The 23414-nt window shown below is 33.5% G+C and overlaps 1 protein-coding gene across 1 annotated transcript; it reads left to right on the plus strand.

Moving 5' to 3' along the window:
- The first annotated feature begins 15686 nt into the window (after window positions 1–15686).
- LOC113771493 (F-box/LRR-repeat protein At4g14096-like) lies at window positions 15687–23054 on the plus strand. The gene is made up of 4 exons (XM_027316070.1): window positions 15687–16226; window positions 16283–16348; window positions 16461–16604; window positions 22980–23054. The coding sequence occupies exons 1-4, from the start codon at window positions 15687–15689 to the stop codon at window positions 23052–23054; spliced, it is 825 nt and encodes a 274-aa protein (XP_027171871.1).
- Window positions 23055–23414: the final 360 nt, after the last annotated feature.

Consider the following 23414-nt stretch of genomic DNA (forward strand, 5'->3'; position numbering starts at 1 on the left):
GCCTACTAAAGTAGATCAAATGCTAGACGAAGAAAAACTGGGAACTACAACTTATTCACAGTTGGAGAAAAGAAAAATATGAGTGCAGACTATTTAATTAAGGAGAGCTTGCTTCAAAAACCAGGAGTGAAATGGTTGCTATTTTAATCAAGGTGTCGACTTTTGTTTGGTTTCTGCATAATGTGCCTTTAGGCCCTCCAATGTGTACCCAAATTAAAAAAGCTTCATACAATTCAAGCAAGCAAAACAGAAATAAACACAGACAAGAAGCAAATATATTAAACAAACATATATATATATATATAATAAATAATATGCTATATATTATATTATATTAAAGCTTATTTAGTATTCCATGCACTTCAGTTCCAAGGATAGCTGAATCCATCCCAACCTTTGCTATCTTCGAATTTGCCAGAGAAGATCCTGGATCACTCATAGCAGCCAAAAAAGGGGAAACAGCTTGAGTGTCAGCCCAAATGGAAGAGTCGTCTGTCTCTGGTAAATTGATATTTAAGATATTCCACACTTCTTCCATATTTCCTTCCTCACTTTTGACTACCTTATTACCATTGTCGTCAACAACGTTGTTATTGTTGCTCATAACTGATGTTACACCAGAAGTTGTTGTACCCATGGGGGTAACCTGTTGCAGTTACTTCTGGCTTCGTCTTGAAAACCAGCCCTTCATTTCCGTGATACTGGGGTAGATCATTGGAGCTACTGCTGGATGCATAATTCAGGAATGAATTTTGTTGAAAAGGAATTGTTGCTTGCAACCCACCTTGATTCCCACCACTGGTGTTGATCGGAGTGAGAGTGTTGAGAGTGAAGTAGACAGGAACGTGCTGAGGTCTCTGATAGAGATGTGGTAGGTTTAGCTTGGCGGCTGTCCCGTACAGCTTACGTGCTGCTGTACCGTAAGCAACGGCTGCCTCGTGAGCGGTGTTGAAAGTTCCCAACAAGAGGTGTTAACCACGATTGGGTTCGCGTATTTCTGCCACCCACTTGCCCCAAGTCTGCTGCCAGACTCCTTTGTAGGTGCAGGAAGCATTCTCTTGTCCGCCTTTGCCTCTCATGCTGCCTTTTCTTGAACTGGCTTATTCAGGCTTCTTTCCTTGCCTTCCGTTTCCGTTTCCGTTTCCGCTGCAGTCAGCTTGTCTTTGATTTTGTTTATTTCGGGAGTTTTCAGAGTAATGGAGGAGAATGTGGAAATGGAAGTTGCATTTGCATGGAGAAATTAATAATTTATACTAGCCTAGGGGAGAATGAAGACAAAGTGGTGAAGGAGGAGGATATGCAAGAAGAGAGTTGTGATGAACGAAGGAAAGTACTATCGGCTAGTGTCCGCGTCCATGGGAATGCCACTGATACTCGGCAACACCAATCTGTTGGATAATGTTTGCCTCTTTTTCTTTTCTTTTTTCTTTGTATACTCTTTCCGTTAGATTAAATGCGCACTCGAACTTTAACTCTCCCACTTTTTCTTTTTTCACAAAAAAAAAAGACTTTAACTCTCCCATTTTTCTTTCCCTTGCAGACAAAATGAAGCTCAGGTGGCGTAGAAGAAGGGATGGCTCATCTCGCTTGGATGGCTTTGCGGAGAATACCAAGGATATATATATCACCTGCATTTAAGTGCTCTTCAATGAGTTTTTAGTTAAATTTGGATCATAACTCCACAAGTAATGTCAGAATGGGCAAATCGAGGTGGATAAGTTCTAAACTTGTTAATAATTCTCTCTGTACTTGATCCCACTTCAAAAAAGGTAAAAATGGGCTAACTCTCCCGAAACTCTGCAGTGAGCTAGCTGAGATATACTGCATTACAACAAGGGCCCAGGATTGATCCGTAGGTGGCACTTGACAGCTATCACTGTGACTGTTGCAGTGTTTTAACAACCGGACTGGTTCAATGAGAAACTCGAAAATTTTCAAAACTGGCGAGCCGAAATAAATCAGTTAAACCACTCAAGTTCGATTTTTGAATTTTGACTTGGGATTTGGACCTTTTTCTTAAGAGCTACTCACTTTTTTGAACTTTTGGATTCTATCAAAGCCCAACAATTACAACTAATTGTCTACTACTACAATTAAATTGGTTGATGAGCCATTTTTCTCAAATTTAAAAAAAACACCTTAGTTGGCTCAACTTAAATATAAAATGACTAATCCAATAAAAAAATTAAAGAAACCCTCAATCCTCTTCTTTCTTTAAGAACTTTCACCTACAAGAACCGCTTTGCAAGCTCCAGTCATCTCTTCTTCTTTTTTCTTTTTCCTTTTTCTCTTCTATCATTTCTTTTACATTATTGATGGTAAAGACAATAAGGAAGTTGAATTTGGTAGATAAAAAAGCACGCTTGCTTTTCCTTGTCTCTTCCATCTTTTTTTTTCATATTCATGATTTTTTCTACTTTCTTTTTGGAGTTAATTTTACAAATCCTTTCAATTTTTTTTTAGTTCGCAAAGTCAAACTAGTCTTTGTTTAATTTAAGATATTAGATAGATTTGTTCATAATTTTGTTGATCATTTATTTTTTAATGAAATATTTTTTCTTTTGTTTGGTAGATGAATTAGAATGTATTGAATTAGAAAATCTTCTCTAGAAGGTATTACAAAATTTAGGAATTTTGTGTTGATTTTACATGTCTTTGCTTATTTTTATTTTTAAAAAGATAAAATAGTTAAAAAATCAATGAACCATGGTTGAACCGTTTGAACCTTAACTCGACCATTTTGTTGGTTCAATCACCAGTACGAGTTTGAAAGCATTGGACTGTTGTGTTCTTTTAAATGCTCTAGTTGAGGTGTTGAGACTTTGGAATCGAGTAAACATTCAATACTTGGCTAAGTTGTTTTGTGAAGACCGTCTTAGGATTACCATTCTACAATTAATCCTCAAAAAGAAACACAAGCTGGAGAGACCAAAGCACCGACCGATGCACTTTCCCTTCTACTCCTCAAAGTTTCAAAGGATTTCATCAGCAGTCACTGCCACTGTGTGTACTTGAATAGTACCAACAAAAACTGTAGGCTTGTGGTGCTCGACACCTAAGTTCAACATCGATGCTACTTAAGAAATTTGAGTTGTCTTTCAACACTTTGGAATGTAGTAAGCATTCAATACTTGGCCAAGTTGTTTTGTGTAGAACGTCTTACGATTACCATTCTACAATCCTTAGAAAGAAACAAAAATTGGAGAGACCAAAGCACCGACCGATGTACTTTCCCCTCTACTCCCCAAAGTTTCAAAGGATTTCGTCAGCAGTCACTCTCACTGTGTGTACTTGAATAGTACCAACAAAAACTGTAGGCATGCGGTGCTCGACACCTAAGTTCAACATCGATGCTACTTAAGAACTTTGAGTTGTCTTTCGTTAGTCTTTTGGGGGTCAATTAAAGAGGATTTGACTCTATAGGCAAGCATGTTAACTTGTATCTCAGAGGCTAATAATCAAGTCAACTTTGTGCCAACTTTTTCTTATCATAATTAACTGATGACAATTAAACCAAGCTTTATTAGTTTAGTTATTGCCAAATTATATGCATCCCATTTCTAGTTTATGTCCAAGTCTACACAAATTATATGCATCCCCTATTATAGGTTTACTAATATAGTACTAGTCAAAAAAAAAATTTCTTTTATTTGGTAGATGAATTAGAAGGAACCAAATTAGTAAATCCTCTCCAGAAGTTATTACAAAATTTAGGATATTTGTGTTGATTTTACACATTTCTATTTATTTGTTATTTTTTATTTTTAAAATAAATAAATAAATAAATCAAAGAACTAGGATTGAACCAGTTGAACCTTGACACATCCATTTTACCGGTTCAATCACCGGTCCGAGTTTCAAATTATTGGACTGTTGTGATTTTTTGAATGTTCCAATCGAGGTGTTGTGACTTTAGAATCTAGTAAACAATAGGGATAATTGCGGGAGGTGAGGTTTCTGACATTTGCACTGACCTCCCCTGTGGTTTGAAAAATTACACTAACCTCCCCTGAGATTACTAATCCTTTGCAAATTCAATCCAAACGATTAAAATATTGTTTTAGGGAGTGAAATTAGAATTTTTTACCAAATTTGTCCTTTGTACTACATGTCCAATGAATGACAAAATACTACAAATCAATTAACAATTAATAAACTTTAAGGAGTATAGTTTATAAGCAAATATGCATTACCTATTTAAAGTACCGGCTCTTTATGGGTATTTTACTTTCAAACATTTAATTTAATACAAATATTTGCGCTCAAATACATATTTGTATTTACTTTCAAATATTTAACTTTTGTTAAATACAAAAACTGCTAATCTCTCTTCCATAAAAATATTAATATAACACTTTTTCAATTTTAGTTACAAACATTTATGTATTTAATATAAATTAAATGATTCAAAATAAAATACCCATAAAGAGCCAATATTTTACTCATATAATGGATGAAATCCATAAAGAATTAATACTTTACGGGTCATTTTTTTAAAAAAATATTTAATTTATATTAAATAAATAACCTACCGATTTCCTTTTTGCAAGAATATTACTGTAACACTTTTTGAATTTTACTAACAAACATTGATATATTTATCAGAAATTAAATGTTTGAAAGTAAAATATCCGTAAAAAGCCGGTACTTTAAATGAGTAATGCGTGTTTGCCTATAAAGAGCCGGTAACTATTTAAAATACCGATTCTTTAAGGGTATTTTACTTTCAAACATTTAATTTAATACAAATATTTACGCTCAAATACAGATTTGTATTTACTTTCAAATATTTAATTTTTGTTAAATACAAAACCTACCAATCTCTCTTCCGTAAAAATATTAATATAACACTTTTTCAATTTTAGTTACAAACATTTATGTATTTAACATAAATTAAATGATTCAAAATAAAATGCACATAAAGAGCGAATACTTTACTCGTATAATGGATGAAAGTCATAAAAATTTAATACTTTATGGGCCATTTATTTTTTTAAAAAAATATTTAATTTATATTAAATAAATAACCTATCGATTTCCTTTTTGCAAGAATATTACTATAACAATTTTTGAATTTTACTTACAAATATTGATATATTTATCATAAATTAAATATTTGAAAGTAAAATACTCGTAAAGAGCTGGTACTTTAAATGAGTAATGCGTGTATGCCCATAAATTATACTCCTTAAAATTTATTAATTGTTAATTGATTTATAGTACTTTGTCATTCATTGGATATATAGCACAAAGGGCAAATCTGGTACAAAATTGGCTAAGTTGTTCTGTGAAGAACATCTTAGGATTACCATTCTGCAATCCTCAGAAAGAAACAAAAACTGGAGGGACCAAAGCACTGACCGATGTACTTCCCCCTCTACTCCTCAAAGTTTCAACGGATTTCGTCAGCACTCACTCTCATTGTGTGTACTTGAATAGTAAACAAAAACTATAGGCTTGCAGTGCCCGATGTACAACAAAAACTGTAGGCTTGTAGTGCTCGAAACCTAAGTTCAACATTGATGCTGCTTAAGAAATTTGAGATGTCTTCTGTTATTGCCTTTCGGGGCTCAATTAGATAGGATTCGATTCTGTAGGAAAGTATGTTTACTTGTATGTCAGAGGCTAATAATCAAATTAAGTTTGTGCAAACTTTTATTTATCATAATTAACTGATGACAATTAAACCAAACTTTATTAGTTTAGTTATTGCCAAATTATATGCAGCGCGTTTCTGGTTTTTGTCCAAGTCTGCACCAAATTTAGTTTGGTAGATTCCTTATTTATTATGGGTTTAATAATATAGTGTCAAAATTGCTTTTGATACTTTCCTTCTAATGTTTATTGGCTCCTCATTTGTTTCTATTAATGTTGTGGCGGTTCCAAAACTGCTTGACTAATCCCAAGTCCAAGTCCGAGTATCTACTGGATACAGTATTTTGTTTAGAGATTGTTTTAGCTTTAAGGAAACGGACCATTCTATACATGTGTTAGTCTAGTACGTTGTTATTTAAGAGTTGAGTTGAATCTTGAAAGAGAGTTGAGGAAAGTATAATTTTGAAGAGTCAAGTTGTGAGATAGAGGGAAAGCTTTTAAGAATTATTAGTTGTGAGTTGTTGTAAGTGAAAGGTTTTTTTTTTTTTTTTGCAAAGCCCCAAATTGGGGCAGGGACGCCATCCCTTAATTTATTTATATCGAAAAAGAGTACAGCGAAATAGAGAGGGGCCAAACCTGACCTCTGTTAAAGTAAAAGAGACAGCTAAGGATCAACAATAATAAACACATATGGAAAAATCTGGAATTCTAAACACATACCAGATCAATCGAACGAAATCATCCACATGAGGGTGCCCCACATTTGTGGGATTGTAAGTGAGCATGGGAATTTGGTTTAACATCTTGACGTGTTTGCATTGTTTTACCTCTTTTTGGAAGCTGCTTCCTCGCTTTCTTTGAAATCACTTAGGTAAATTGCTCGAGAGCTAGGTTCTGGTCTTGGTCTTTGTCTTTTTCGCGTTGTGAATCATCTTTTTTTTCTTCATTTTTGTCATCATTGCATGTTGTACTTGAATGAAGAAAAGGCTTTTGATGTACGAGGGGGATGCTACCATGTAATCTCTCTCATTTAAACTCTTCGAACACATCTTTAAATTGTGGCACATCTTTAAACCGTGACATAGAGGATTTCGTTTGTGTTCTTGTACTTGTACCCACAAGGGGTGTGATTCCAAATGACACCACATCACGTGGGTCATGAATTTTGTCTACCTTCGCTAGCGTAACATTTGCCATATCAGACGTATTTTCATTACCATGCTGTGAGGAGTCGTTAGTTAATGTTGTTAATGTTGAGTTTTAAATTAATAAATATGTTGAATATTTGTTTACATATTTATTATTCTTGCTCCCACATATTTTTATATGTATATGAAATTGCTTGCATGTGCATATTATTTTTTTTGTGCTAATAAGTGGTATCAATATTCTAAACTTTGACCCTAGGGTTTGTTCGTGAAAGTAAGAAATGGATCTATATTATCTACATTATTGTGGCGTTTTTGTCTTTGATGGTAAAAACGATTTTAAGAGTTGGAGTTTGATGATGACAACATTTTTGTAATCTATTGAAGTTTGGAGTATTGTCCAAAAGGGTTTGACAGAACTGACAACAGGTAAGGAATTATCAAGTGATGCAGTTATAGAGTTAGAGAGGAATAGTCAATTGTATCACAAGGCATTTCATTATCTTAGCACAAAATTTGAGTTGCAAGTAGTTAAAAAATTCATTCATGCAAAAATCGTAAGGGAGGCTTGGAAAATTTTGATGAATTATTATTGTGGCCATGGTAGAGAAGAAATTTGTTATGAGAAAGATGAAAAAGAATTTTTTGATGAAGTAGAGAAAGAAGAAATTGTAGAAATTGTGGATGTATATGTAGATAAAGAATTTGTGATTGAAAAGAAAATTTTACACGTGGTTGAGAAAGAAAGTGACATCATTGGTCAAATAAATGATGTTATTGAAGATTGTGATGAGATAGAAATTCTTGATTTTATGGGAGTTAATAATTTATTTGAATAAGAAAATCAAATAGTTGAATTGTTTGACATTAATTATGGAGTGGACGATTCAGTTGAAGATTGTGGTATTGCTAAAGTTGATGCAATTGTTAGTATGAAAAAATTAAATGAAAAATAAGGCGATGTTAAAAAACTTGGTGGTGGAAAGCATGATTTTGCGATTTCAGAAAATTTTCTTTTCAATTACAAATCCTTCGTCTGCATGTGCACCTACAATTTCTCCTTTCTCTACTTCATCATATGCTTTTGGAAAAATACGGTGATGTTGAAAACCTTTGTGGCAGAAAGTATGACTGTAATTTTAGGAAGTTTTCTTGATGATGTTGATGAATTAAATTATGGAGTATGCAATCAAGAAGGAGTAAATATGCTTGAGTTTTTTTTGACAAAGGAGGCCATGCAAAGGAATAAAATTTTGTCCACTAACACGTGTGAAGATGAAATTGAAGATCAATTGCAATTTGAGGTTCCGTATTGTTGATACAATGGTTGAATTTTCTATGAAGAGGGAAGCTCGAGATGGCATTGAAGATAATCACAATGGCGAGCTTGGTTCAAGAAAGGCAATGATGACAATTAAACCAAGCTTTATTAGTTTAGTTATTGCCAAATTATATTCCGCCTGTTTCTAGTTTATGTCCAAGCCTGCATCAAATTTAGTTTGGTAGATTCCTTATCTATTATGGGTTTACTGATATAGTACGAATCAAAATTGGTGTTCATGGTTTCCAGCTGATGTTTATTGGCTCCTCATTGGTATCCATTAGTGTTGTGGCGGCTCCAAAACCGCTTGACTAATCCCAAGTCTAAGTCCGAGCATCTACTGGATTCCTTATTTGGTTTAGACATTATTTTAACTACTAAGAACGGACTACTCTATTGGCTTGGACATTATTTTAACCGCTAAGAAACGGACTACTCTATATGTATGTGTGTTAGCCTAACACATTGTTATTTGAAGAGTTGAGTCAATTCTTGAAAAAAGAGTCAAGAAAAGTACAGTTTTAAAGACTTGAGTTGAGTCAAGTTATGAAATAGAAAGAAGGCCTCTAAGAATTGTTAGTTGTAAATTATTATAAGCAAAAGAATACAACTTAATATTGTTATTGTTGAATTTTAAATTAATAAAATTATTGACTATTTCTTTGTATATTTTTTTCTTCTCCGCTTCTTACATATTTTTATATGTGTGTAAAATTGCTTGAATTGTTCATGTATTTTGTGAAAACAATAACCAATCAACTTTGCTTATTCTAATTTAAAAAAAGGCGGCGAAAGGGGGAGTTGAGTGATTATGGATGTGATGGCTTTTACTTATTTCGATACTTTAAGAACGGCTCATACCAATTTAAGTAATTTTGGCCGGGTACATCAAATACTCAATATCACTATAATTTTGTTTGTTAAGTAATTAAATCAAATGGGTTCGTACCAATGACAATCAAAATCTAAGAAATTGATTTTATAGGCAAAGGAAGATAATTAGCAGCAATGAGAACTCAATTCTTGGTTATTCTATTTCTTATGCGATCAGATTTAACATGAGATAACGTAAAATCATTGCTCTTGGCTTCTTAAGTGTAAAAACTTATAGGCATTCTCTTTGATTCCCACAACCTTGAGCAAAAATGTAGAAATTTTTTGATCCAGTAAGAGAACAACCATCATTGCTAGTTAATTTGGAAAAATGTCCAAGCTAGATAAACTTCAATTATAACCAGCATTTATAGATAAGCTCACTTTCATATTCAATGTGTTATATGACGACTATAAGTTTGAAAGGTATATGATTTAACTTGAAATGCGAACCAATATTTGAAACTAACACAAAGGTTTTTTGTAGAAATTTCACAAGAAAACCAACATATATTATTCAGGACAGATTAAATTCATACTCCTAAACCTCACCAGAAGTTTTACTATTAGTCGTATGAGTAGAGCTGTTAAGTCAATCGAGTAGCTCGAAAGCTCGTTAGAGCTCGACTCGTTAAGGCTCGAGCTCGGCTCGTTAATTTTGGTTAACGAGTCGAGCTCGAGCTCGAAACATGCTCGTTTAGTTAACGAACCGAGTAAGCTCGGCTCGTTTGATACTCGAGTAGCTCGTTAGAGCTCGTTAATGAAGGGCATATTTGTCATTTTAGAAATCAAAATTATAAAAATTAAAAATTATAGATTTTTATTAAGATTAATTTGCACGAGCTCGAGCTCGAGCTCGTGAAGCTCGACTCGTTTGTGATAAACGAGTCAAGCTCGAGCTCGAGCTCGAGCCACATGTACATTTAACGAGCCGAGTTCGAACACATTTTAAAGCTCGTTTTCCTAACGAGCTCGAGTAGAGCTCGGCTCGAATTAAATTCGAGTCGAGCTCGGCAGCCAAATACTCGGCTCGACTCGGCTAGATTAACAGCTCTACGTATGAGTTGTTGATACTAATTGTACAAGTCACCAATGCAATACCCTTATTAGGGCAATTGGTGCTGGTGGATGCTGATTATCCTTCAAAGATACTCCCTCCATCCCAATAATTTGGTCCTGTTTTGGGAATCCGACTTTTTAAGAGTAGTAGTTTAATTGTGCTGTTTGTGTTTCTTTTTCAATTTTACCTCTACAAATTTAAAATTTTAATTTGAACGATAACATGCATATAATTAGAAGGAGGGGCTATATTGGAAAGAGAGACTAAAATGTAGTTTGACTTTCTCAATAGTAAAAATATTTTGGGACATCCCAAAATAAAAAATAGGATACTTTCAATGGGACGGAAGGAGTATAATATAATAATTTTAGCCAGTATTAAATGGATACTAGTTTTACACCTAATTTGTGCACTGTTATCCATTTAAATTGCAAATGCTTATATTTATTTCTTGCTTTAGCATTGAGACATAATTCCCAAATTTAATTCATTTTTTGAATAATCTAACATCCAAAACCCCTCTTAATCAATGCACATTGCACGCATGCCCTTCAAATAAGAACCCAAATTAGAAATGTCAAACAAGTGATTTCTCAATTGGTTCCCGTAGTTCACAATTAGAGCTGCAAATGAATCAAACTAACTCGTGAGTGCTTCCGAGCCAACTTAATCAAAATTCAACTCTTGGCTTAAGTTTGGCAATACCAAACTCAAGCCAACCAAATCAAGCTTAAGCTCGAGTACAGAGATAATCGATTAGTTGGCTCATTGAACTGGCTCGAATTTGTATGTTTTTAATATTTTTATTTTTAAAAGTAAAATTACATATATGCCCCAACTTTTGTATTAATTATTTAGGCAAAATGTCTATTTTATCGATTCTAAAAGAATGTAATAATTGGTTTTATTTTTCTTAAACTCAAGCTCTACTAGATTCAAACTTGTGGTCAAGTTTTTGCTCAGATTTTATATTGAGAATTTGTCAAGTTTGAATTTGATAAAATTGAATCGACCTCTATTTAATTAGACCAAAGCTCATTCAATTCAATTTATTTACAGTTCTATTCACAAAATTAAATATATCTTTACACAACCTGTTTGGATAACACCTTAAATTAAAAATGGGGAAAAAATGTGCTTGGATGACAAAACTCTACAGGCAAATTGAAGCCTTCATCAGCAAAAAAAAAAAAGAAGCTAAATCGGAAAGCAAAGAAGTTCGTTACCGCCGCTGCCACTACAAAATGGTCAAACAACGTTCGACAAAAGCACAATCGTTAATGGATAAACGACTTTTGCGAATCCCTTGTAGGAAGCTTGTTACCGCCGCCGCGACTTTTGGGAATTTATAGAGGACGTTATTCTCTCTTTGTTGAAGAAAACGTTCCTGCAACTTTTGGGCATCCCTATTCGCTCCTTTGATGTGGTTCCAAGATGTTTGGTCTGACGCTCACCTTTTTTCCTTCTTTTTTTTTGGTGTAAATTTTTCAATGTCTCGATGACCATATTGGATGACTATATTGGATCCGATTAATCCCAATCACCTTCGGACTCTTCAAGTTTTTCTTTTTCTCCGTTCACAAGACTAGAACCCAAGATCTTTTTAATAGTATCAAATTCCTTAATCTCTTGACTGAGCAATTGTTGGTATAGTCACTGGTCAAATGGAGAGAGAAATCAAGAGGCTCGGCATGAGGTCAATTCTACAAGGCTACTAATCCTTCCAGATTTCCTATTTTATCTTTTCTTGGGGTACATGGGTCATAACACAACATGTAATTCCCTTTCAATCCATCTTTTAATCTAGTTAATTTTTTTACAAATGAAATACTTCCGTGTTCACTAATTTGCAGTCAATCTTCGCCCTTTTGGAAATAGGAGAATATTTTGTGCAAATTCCAATGTTTTTCAACTCGGACCGGACTGCCGATCGAATAGGAAACCGGTCAAGTGTCTAGTCCGAGCTATACTAAAAAACCGGAGGGATAAAGACATGTCAAACCCGGTCAAAAACCGAGTTTGACCCAAAAACTGGCTGGTTTGTGTTGTAACCTTTTTTTTTTTAAAGGTCAAAGCATTTTCAACATTATGTTTTGACCTCTAGATTGTTAAAAATTACTAATATACCTATTTCATACTTTATAAATGTTGTTTTCAAATTTGGTGTTATTTTTCAATCAAGTACATAATTTTAATTTTAAACTTGTTAATGTTCATTGAATAATATAAATTGCTACTTGATCGTTCTAATTTTTTTGTATTTTCTTGTTAAATATATTTGGGATATTAAATATATATGAATGCATCTTTATTAATATTAACATGCTCTTAGGTATTTTACATACAATATTTTAATTTTTAAATAATTTTTATTTATGACGTCATTCGATTTAACCCCGATTGAACTCGATCAAACCTATTGACCCTGACCTCTGAATTCGACCTAGTCGATACCCGGTCCGAGTCTAAAAACATAGGCAAATTCATACTACGTTTCCACAATTTAGTTAGTCTTTATTTTCTAAGATGAGTATAAGCGTCTCTTAAATTGCATCTGCGTTTAAGGCACTCAGATTAGTAGCAGGAGGAATGCCTATGAATCATTATGTCTTTATGATTAACAAACTGCAGAATGTAATAGATAAGTGGGGGGACAAAACAATAAGGCTTTTGCATTTTTTTTCCTTTTTCTTTAAAATCAAATAACACACCACAAAGCTCTTTATACTATAGACTCTTCAAGTCTTTAACCCTTCGATCTTATGGTATTTCTTTGATCGGCCTAGTACAACTTTAGACAAACTACATAACACTTGATCGTTGGTTTTAGGATTTTTAAATTTCATTTGTCGATCGACAGTTTTCTGCAATCGCACAAGGTCGATTGTAGTAATAATTCACTTGAAATATTCTAGGGGTTAAACTCACAAGAACTAGTTAATTTTTCTATTTTAATTATTTCAATAAAAATGACGAAATTGAAATTCAAGGGGTTGTTAATCACTAATTGCGAAATGATTGGCAAAAGACCAGGGTTTTAGATTTTGATTCAGAGTTTGAATTATTTTTTTAACAAGCAAAGAATGAATCATTTAAAGGTACTTTAAATTATCTTTCGATACACCTAAATTGTTCATATTAAATCTCACATTTCTCACGAGATTATAAGTAAATAATGAAACCCTTTAAAATCTTAGGTGATATAATTATATCATACAAAAGCCAACCTACTCTTATTATTAGGTTAAATATGTTTATCTATCTAGTGCACGATTATCTACTTTTTTCAGTTCAATACGAAACCTAAGGACATGTTCATAATGATTAGGCATAAATGTGTAATTAAAATAAAAAATAGATAAATCAAGGCAACGGTTAAGAATTTAACTATGATAAATAATCAAATTTCCTTCACAAAATCCTAACCCTAGAAACAATTCAGTTCAACATAATCATCAATAAATCCAAGAATTCAAAGAAAAGATACAAATAAGAAGATAAAAGTAAATAAAACTTCTCAATTTTCCCTGCTCCAATTTCCATCTTCCTCCTCGATTTCTCAAGAATAGAAGATATAAAAAAGATGAACTAATGCTAGATTAATACTTTCTAACCATAAAAATGATCTAGAATACCCCTAGTTATAGTTTTCTAAAGTTATATCCCAAACATGGTCGGATTAGGCTTCTTAGATATTTAAAAAAAAAAGAAGAAGCAATTTCCAGTAATTTTTCAATGAACTCCTGTGACAACTCCGACTTAAACTCCAGCACTGGAGTTGCGTTAAAGCTCCAAAATGGAATCCAATACATAATTTAAACATAAGCCATGCTTAAGACAACTAATTATTAATTTGTGCATGAGTGAACTATTCTTATTTTATTTAGTTTCAACGTTTGTCTTATATTTCATATCTTAAATTTGATAAATTTATTATTTTAGTTCTTTTCTATCAATATTTTGCCGAAATATACCCTATTTGTAAGTATTTAGTTGGACAAATCTATATAATACCAAGTGGACATCCTTTGTTGTTGCCACTTGGACATGATTAACATTTGTGTCTTGTTATTTTCTTTTTGTTTTTGTTGACAATCAAATTATTTCTTTTTGTTTACTCCCTTATTTTTAGCTAATAGTAATGAATATATTATTTCCCTGCTATTTATACATTAGAGTTAATATATGACGTTCTTGATTTTTTTAATCAATCAACCTATCAGTTTTCTTTACAACATTTTCACCAAAGCAAATGGTAACGCATCATTTCTTTTACTATCATATATTTCTATTTTTGTACCCTTATTGTTTGGCTTGATTATTATTTATCATTATTTCTACAATTTTGACAATTTTTCAATTTTTATGTTGTTTCATATTGCCTAATTTTAGCATATGATTCATATTAATTTATTTAGGTTGTCGATTAGTAGCTCATTCATTTCATCAACTGTTATAATTTTTCTTTTCAAATCCATTGTTTTTGTAGCTTTTTATGGGTCAAAGCCATTTCTACTTAAGCATTGATTTGAGCAAGTTCTGCATTAGTTTTTCAACAAGAGTCATAGGTGGGGGTGAAAGCAAGAGTGGATTGATGTTCACACTACTAGCTAGAGATTTTAAATCTTTTCAACAAAAGTGTTCTCCTAAATTAGTTTCCTTTTTTGTATTTTTATTTTATTCTTTGACTAAATAAAGTTCCTCAATTTAGTTCCCTATTATTGTTTAAAGTTCAAATGCATCACATTTCAAGTGCCTTTACATATATTATTATTACTATGTCCTTTCAAGTATACATTCCGAAAATTTTTCTATTCTTTTTTCTTTTTTTGTGGTCTACTCCTGCCAAAACGTAAGGATGCCCATTCTCTATTATAGAAAATAAAAGAAAGCAAATACATTTTTTCCTTCTAATCAATCAATTACAAATCTATCACACTATTATCAATTTCATTGATTCTATAGGAAAGTAAAGAAAAACTATATTCTCCTTTCTTGTAATTAAATAATTGCAAATCAACTACTTATTTCTACAATCGTGCTTAGATTTGGGTTCTTTTTCCATTTGTAGAATTTTGCTTATTAAATTCTTCTCTTTACGATTTCTTTTGAATAAGTAATCAATATTAGTAGATTTCCCTACAATATCTTGTTCTCTCATATGTAACTTTACCACCACCATTACTCAAAATAAGTAAAATTAAACATCGAGATAAGATTCAGTAGAAACAAATACGTTATTGTATTATATGTTATATGAATTGATATAGTATACATTGACAGTTTATATAGTACTTCCAATTTTGTATATCTATCATTTTGAGTTCTTATTAATATCTATTAAAAAAAATTTTTTTTGTGAAGATGCAAAAATGCTTGTGCAAATGCATGGCCAAATTTGAATAGATAGAGAGCGCATCGAGTAAGCCCTAAAGCTCAGCAACCTACATCACTCCATAATCTGTCACATACTTTCATTTCTTCCACGAAATCATTGCATGCTGCCACATCTATTTTATCCACCAAGTGGAGGTACATTTTCTTGTCAGTCCCCAAAATTGATCTTGATGACTCTTTGCTTTTGCATCCCCCGCAAAGAAAACAAATTCCTTATAAAAGATCACAAGTTCAAACACAATCACAACCAGAGTGGCTTGAAAAGTATATAAACTTTGTTTTTAGACTGGTTATGCTGTGGGAATCGTATTCTGTTAGTGAATTTCGTCTTCACAGCCAAAACATTTCCACAAGTTATCTTGCAAGTGTATGGATATCTTTTATGCTTTGGCGTGATATACAAGTTCTTGATATTGCAATTGGACTGGGAGAGAATGAAAATAGTGCAGTCTTGCCTAGTGAAATATTTTGGTGCAAAACTCTTGTGGTTTTGAAATTGTGTGGCGGAGCTCTTGTCAAATTTCCAAATATTTTTTGTTTGCCCAAGCTCAAAGTTTTGCATATAGAATTGTTGAAAGTAGGGGGCAGTGATACAAGTTTGAGAGACGGGCAAGGCCGTGTAGTTGATCCTGAGGATGCCTGGACTAATGCAGTGCGGCCACGTATATATAAAGTTGGATCTGTTGAAATTTCAATTCCTTCCCTAGAAAAGTTAATCTGGCGCCCGTTTTGGGGTATGGACAAGGTTGTTCTTAATACCCCCAATCTTCAGGTTCTCGAGTACGATGATTCTTATAGTAAAGTACAGTCAACATGTGGGTTCAAGTCTCTGGTCAGAGCTGATTTTTCTCCTGGAATGCCCCCTGTGCTATGCTATCACGTTTGCAGTTATTTAGTTTTATTAGTAAAATGTGCAATGTTAAGTTTCTTCGTCTATCAGGCGCTTCTTTAGAGGTAAATTTTTTTTATTTTAGTTCTAATTTCTTCGCCAAAATCCGTACATTATGATGCAAAATCTCTGTTTCTCTAGCATTTTCATGATACTTGTGTTGTTTGTGGTATAAAGGTTCTCTTTCGATCTCCTCATTCGTTGCCTGAATTTCATAATTTGAGACGTATGGAGCTTAAAGCAAGCCGTGATTACCAGTGGCAACTTTTAGAAATTCTGCTGCATTGTGCTCCCAACCTGGAAGTGCTGATTTGTGACTTGGTAAGTTAGATTTTCAACTAATTGTCACACTGTCGAATGTTCATGAATAATTGCTTTTGGCATAAAGTTCTATTTAATGCTAACTGAGAGAAAAAAGTCAATTTGATTTGGTTGCCAAATATTTGAATTTCTTGGACAGCACTGTGAAGTATATACCCAGACAGAACTGGATTATGGTGCTCAAGAGAAGCCTGTGTGTTTTGCTAAACACCTTAGGGAAATTGAGCTAAGAAATTTTTCTGGGCATAAGTTGGAGTTTGAATTAGTAGGGTATCTTCTGCAGCAGGCAGCTGTGCTTGATGTTATGTCTATGTCTCCTTTAGAGCATGGAATGTCCAAGGGATGGCCACCAAAGAAGCTATTGAAGTGCTCAAAGAACTGCAATATTGTGTTTAAAGGAAAAACCAGCCTTGCAAATAAATGGATAAACCCATTCCATTGCTTTCTGCAATCTTTAATTTGCTGAAACATTCAGTTCTCTCCTATACTATAATTTGCTTTGTTATTTCAACTGTAGACAAATTATAGTTGCTTCTTGTAGCTTTATTGTTCTGTAGTTTCTGTTTAAATATTAGATATGCAAATTCATACTTGATCTCTTCCTTGGACTATATGCTTATCTATGAATCTTGAACAAGTACCCCTCTTTTGTCAATTGCTTCCGTGACATTTTTTTTTAAATATAACTCTTAGGACCATGATTTGAAACTCTGGACTTGGCAATGTGAAGAAGTCTAAAAACCCTCTGCCAACCATTAGATCAATCCTAGTGGATTATTATCACTTAAAATCTATAGCAACCAAACATTAGTCTTACTGCTTATGCAGTGTAGAATATGGCCTTTTTACATATGTTTGTGGTTTAAGTTATACCCATATCATAAAATTAAAGTGTCAAGGAGCATTCTATATATATATATATTTTTTTTTTGCGAATTATACTTAACCTTCCTATAGTTTAACATATTTTTACATAAGCCTCCTATAGTTTCAAAAAACCATACCCTCTTATAGCTTAGATCAAAGTGTTAAAATGATGGTCACCTCCTCCATAACATAGCTGGTGCGAATGTCAAGATAAAAATTATTGGTTAACCACATGGGATTCTATTGAAAACCATAAGAGAGTTACGTGAAAGTGCGTAACTTACAGAAGGTTAAGCTGTGTTTTAAAACTCGGACCGGACCGGCCGGTCGAACCGATCGAACCGGGAACAGGTCAAGTATCCAGTCCGAGTCATGTTAAAAAACCGAAATTTTAAAACCCGGTCAAAGCCGGTCAAAAATCGGGTTTGACCGGAAAAAATCGGTTTTTCCGGTTCAATCAGAATTTTTTTTTAAAAAAAAACTCAAGCTTTTCAATATTATGTTTTGGCCCCCTAAATTGTTAAAACTTATTAATATACCTCAAATATTTCATACTTTATAAATATTATCCTAAAATTTGATGTTATTTTTCAATTAAATTCATAATTGTAATTCTAAACTTGTTAATATTTATTAAATAACATAAATTGCTACTTGATTGTTCTAATTTCTTTGTATTTTCTTGTTAAATATATTTGAAACATCAAATATATATGAATATACATTTATTAATATCAACATATTATTAAATATTTTATATATAATATTTTAATTTTTAAATAATTTTTATTTATGACGTCATCCGGTGCGACCCCTATCGACCCCCGGTCGAACCCATTGACCCTTGACCCCTGACCTCGGCCGAGTCGATATCCGGTTCAATTCTGAAAACATAGAGGTTAAGTGTAATACATATTATATTTACATATCTTTGTGACTTCAATTATTTTAGTTTCTAAACGAGAGTAATCTTGACATTTAAAGTAGTTCATTACAAATGAATGATTCCATCTCTTTAAATTTTTAGTTGAAACCATGAAGGGGTCATGGATAGCCATTAAAATATAAGAGAATTAATGTGTAAAGGTAGTAAACCACCTAGATAAACTGTAATTTATCCTAAATTTTTTCTAGGTAGCAAGTTTACGAGCTGCCATATTGCCTTCTCTGTACATTTAAGTTCATTTTCTGCTTCATAAAGCGTGGGCAGGGTTGATTGAAGGGAACTTTGAACTATGACCTTTTAGATCATAGCTCGATCGGCATCGATATATTTTCAGGTAATGCTGTAGCTGTTACATTGAGAAGGAAAGAAGAAAAAAAACTTAATAAAAATAGTACACATGGAATTTGTATGTACAACTTGAAATAGGATTTGAACAATAAACCTATTCGACTAAGGAATAGAACTCTTACCAGAAAAGGATTAAAAATGCCGACCTGAATCTCCTTGTCTCCTGCTTCTTCATCTGTTGATCAAGTACAACATCTGGCTTGACAAAGGAAATATCGAAGATTTTAGTTATGTTGCTGGCATTTCTGATTTGTCATTTTGGTCCTGGGTCTTTAGAAATTGGTCTAATGGCTAAAATTCTTTTACCTTGGACATATTGAACATTAGTTTGTTCCATAGGATTTCCAGCCATTACAAGTTCCACTTATTAGCTGAACATTGAACCATATGATTATCTTCTTTAATGTTCTATGTTTCCTGAGTCCTAGTTGATTTTTTTCGCATATATTCTCAAAGTTTCAACTTTATCTCAGCATTATCATACGTATTACTATCATAGTATCATTAAGCTTTATATCCTTAAATATCATTAAACTAACAATACATTACTCTGTCATATTCCCTAAACTTGTATACAATTGGTAATAATTTTTGCACCTTCCATTATGTGAAGGACATCGAAACCGGCAATTGTGGTTTATATACAGTAAAATTTAAGCAAAACAAGTTTTGGCATAAGGATTTTGATACAAAAACAAGCACATGACATTTTCACCATGTATAAACTCTAATATTTTTTTACTCCATACACCAAAAACTACTTCACAGAAAATGGAGTTTACTCAGGGAGAACAATCTTGTAGGTCTTTGAGCATCTTGGAAGCATTAACAATTTCCTCCATTTAGAATATAAACAATGTTCAGTGGATGCGTTATCCTCTCAAAACCTAAAACTTATTTCTTTGAGAACTGCTTCATGTTGTAAAAGATACTCGATGATATAAACTGAGTTTGACAACCAGAACAATCAACAGTTTCAACTTTATTTAGCATCTGAGCGAGACATGAACGAGGTAAAGTTCGGCTCCCTGCTGAAAACTTCGTATGCACCAAATTTTCAAATCATGGGGTATCTTCATAGATGAAGGTAAAATCATCAATAAGGTGAAATTCTATAATGTTCTCTGCTGTGACTAGAGACTCTTAAATTTTTTAGTGCGTGTTCATCAAGAGATTCAATCATCAAGTATCGGAGATTTGGGTTATCAATCATAATTTTGTGAATGTCATTATAGGATAATGTCATTCTTCTAAGGGAATTCATGGAGAGATCTAGAATTTGACCTTCTTCTGGGTAGCACTAAGACAAATTTAAATCTTCAAGTGACTCACAGCCCATAAAGAACTTTGCAACTCTTTCCCCACCTATTGAGAAATATTTGGAGTTTATAACTCGTTTTTTCTAACTTATGTAATCCCTTATTTGTAACACTTTTTGGCGCAACATGCTACTTCATCAGAAATCTTGTACTAACTTTTGATTATATTTCTAGAGCAAGTGGGTAAATATAAGCAAAAGTAATACTTGCCCTGCAGCTATAGGTGCTTGATTTTCATACACCAGCTTGGATAGTTCGTCCTCCCCCGTCAGTTGGCTTAAGTTCCATCATGTGTTTTTAGCTAGTATGCACTTAACGGGAGCTGACTTGGTTCAAGACTTTGCTGACTCTATTTCCATGAAACTGATAGTAACACACTTCCTCAATAGTCATACTTCTTCTCTTTCTATTTTTTTGTCCCTTCCCCACTTTCCCCCTTGCCCCTTGCCCCCTTCCCCACTTTCCCACGCCCCTCCCCAAAAAATATGTAAAAGGGTTGTTCAATTAAAACGTAGAATATTGGAATTTCACACCAATATTTTATAGCAGCTTTGGTGCACTGGAACCAAGAAACTGACTGAGTTAACATTGTTGACTCATTGGCCTCATAGCAAGTGGAAAAGGTTAACTGAGGGCAAGAGTCCAATGAAAAGGTTAACATTGTACTCATTGGCGTTGATAATGGCCCAGCGGCGTAAACCCAAACGAAACAAGTAGTTATCTTGATGAGCAAGTTCTATGAAAGAATGGACTTGTTCTTCATCTATTGGTTTCAAATTTCTATTGTGAATAGGAAAGGAAATCTCTGTTCTGGTTTACTAGATTCTTTAAAGTTTATGAGGCTAGATAAATATGGTTAAACTGCATCTGTATTAACTTTCTAAATGTTGGTCTGTTGTAGTAATAGCACTGTAAGTACTGACTGTGTATTACGCTAAGTTTTGCTGCCAAACCATTAAATGAAGATTTTAGACTTGGAAGCAAACAATTTGATTCTCATCTGTTCCAGTTTTCCTGATGCGGCCTAAGGCTGAAATTGATATTAAGGATTAGGATTCAGTCTGAATGAACTTGATTGTACATGAAAGCCACAAGGGGGAACCTGATTCTACAAACTTTTAATGCTTCTTAAGTGGTTGCCTTAATGCATCAGTTTATAGTGAACTCATACAAAATCTTAGATTGTTCAATCAAAAAGCAATGCAAGTATACTACATGATTTGTAGTTTGCCAGTTCATCACATCCGAACTCTTCTACTTTATTTGTTGAAGTTTGTAATTTGAATTTGCAGTCTCCAAGTATTGTGGTTCTGGATGTTTGTACCATAAACTTCTTCTGTAAGATTCAGTGCCAAAACTTCTCTTTGGGTGTTTGTTATATTTTTATAAGAAAGAAAGGAAATGGGAAGCAATTTGAAAAATCTCAATCAAGTACTCAGTCACCGGAAAAACTTTGAGGCTATGTTGCATGGACTAAGGCAATGGATAAAGCCTTGGCTTAGGTCTTGCTTGACCAGATGGCTAAAGGGAATAAGAGTGATGGCAATTCTTGCAAGCCTCTAGTTTTACAAACTGCACTTGAGTAAATGAACTCTGAATTGGGTCTTGAATTGACAAAAGAAAACATAAAGAGTCACCTCAAACTGTGGAAAAGGTACTATGCGGTGGTTACAGATGCAATCAAGACACAAAGTGGATTCAAGTGGGATGAAGAATGAAAGATGATTGTTGTGACAGCAAAAGATGTAAATGAATGGAAAGTTTATGTTAAGGTACAAAACAAGCAGTCATTTATCTTGTGTTGCTGCCTAGTTTATATGATGAATTAATCCACTTATTTTCATGCAGTCTAATCCTGATGCTATGGGAATGCAAAACAAAGTAATTGACAATTGGAAAGATATTGTTCTGTTGTGTGGGAAAGATAGTCACTTGTGAAGGTGTTGAAACCTTTGATGAGGGAGTTGAAGCAATGGCAGAAGAAGAGTAAAACAAAGCAAACAGTTTAGGAAATATCAAAGGACACTAATTACAGCCCTAGAATTCTCTGAATGTTCAGTAAAGCAAAATCCAGAGCAGAAAAAATAAATACATCACCATAATGCACCATTTCACTCCGTAAGTTCAATTAAAGACAGTCTTATATTTTAACCCCACGAGGACTTCACTTTCTTCTTCTTCCCAACTGGAAGAGCCATTTCTTTGACCTTTTGATACTAGGTAAGGCATTGTTTCTTTTATTTGTGGGTAGTGGCTAAGAGAAGCTAAATCTTTGTCTCAAATTTCTGTGAAAAGTAATTTTGCCTCTGAAAACAGAGTTTGCCAAATTCCTCCTCCGAAACATATCAAACTGTTCATCAAGGAGAGGACTGCCTCCCGTCTTTGCGAACATCTTGATGACTAACCCCTCTAACTATTATTGTTATCATTATACAAATATATCAAAAGAAGCAATTTTACTTGACACAAGGAAGAGTTCAACTTTTCCACAGAGCAGAAGACCTATCAGACATTAACTAAATTTCAGCACCAATCTGGATATAAAAAATGCGAAGTTCAAGAACAAAAGGTAATTGTCAAACTTAGAGCAGTCTCAAAGAACACAAGCCCCTTGTAGGTGTTTTAGACTACATAGATTTGCATAAATGGAACAAAGCATTGTCCACTTCGATGTTTCGGAACAGAATTGCAAAAGCACTCAGCAGTGAAGAATCATACAGACCACTAATGTCTACAAATGAGCATAGGCGGCAATAATGTACCAAACAACAAACAACAATTAGGAAACCATATATGAACTGGCACTGACTAATATTTTTAGATTTGATCTTGCAAAGTATGGGTAGAGTTCAATATTTCTTTACTGAATCCAATCTCATGATCACCTAATTGCAGGAAGAAAAGAACCACAGCAATAATGTTAAAGAAGAAGTTAACGTAGCATCTACAGATATTCAGAGAACGAGTTAATGATTTTGGCATCCAGTACATTATCAACGCCCGCAAAAAGGGCAAAAGTAATTAACTCTGCTTTTAAATGGACCAAAATACCACAATACTTTATATGTCAAACCACGAAAACCCAATAGTTCAGAAGATTGCGCTCACAGGAAGGATCTGTAGAATGAAACATTAAAGTCCAGAATCTGGAATCATACAGAAGAAAACAGCGCCAACATCTTTTGGATCCAGAAGTAGCGAATTTGATATTTTGTGTTTCTTTGAGCATCTAAAGCACAAAATTTTCCTCCATACGCTTAATGAAGCACAACCTCACAGTTTTTGAAGCTCCTCCTCGACTTTGATAACTTCTTGTTAACGAATGATTGC

Source organism: Coffea eugenioides, chromosome 5 (genome assembly GCF_003713205.1).
Source record: "Coffea eugenioides isolate CCC68of chromosome 5, Ceug_1.0, whole genome shotgun sequence".
Classification (NCBI taxonomy): domain Eukaryota; kingdom Viridiplantae; phylum Streptophyta; class Magnoliopsida; order Gentianales; family Rubiaceae; genus Coffea; species Coffea eugenioides.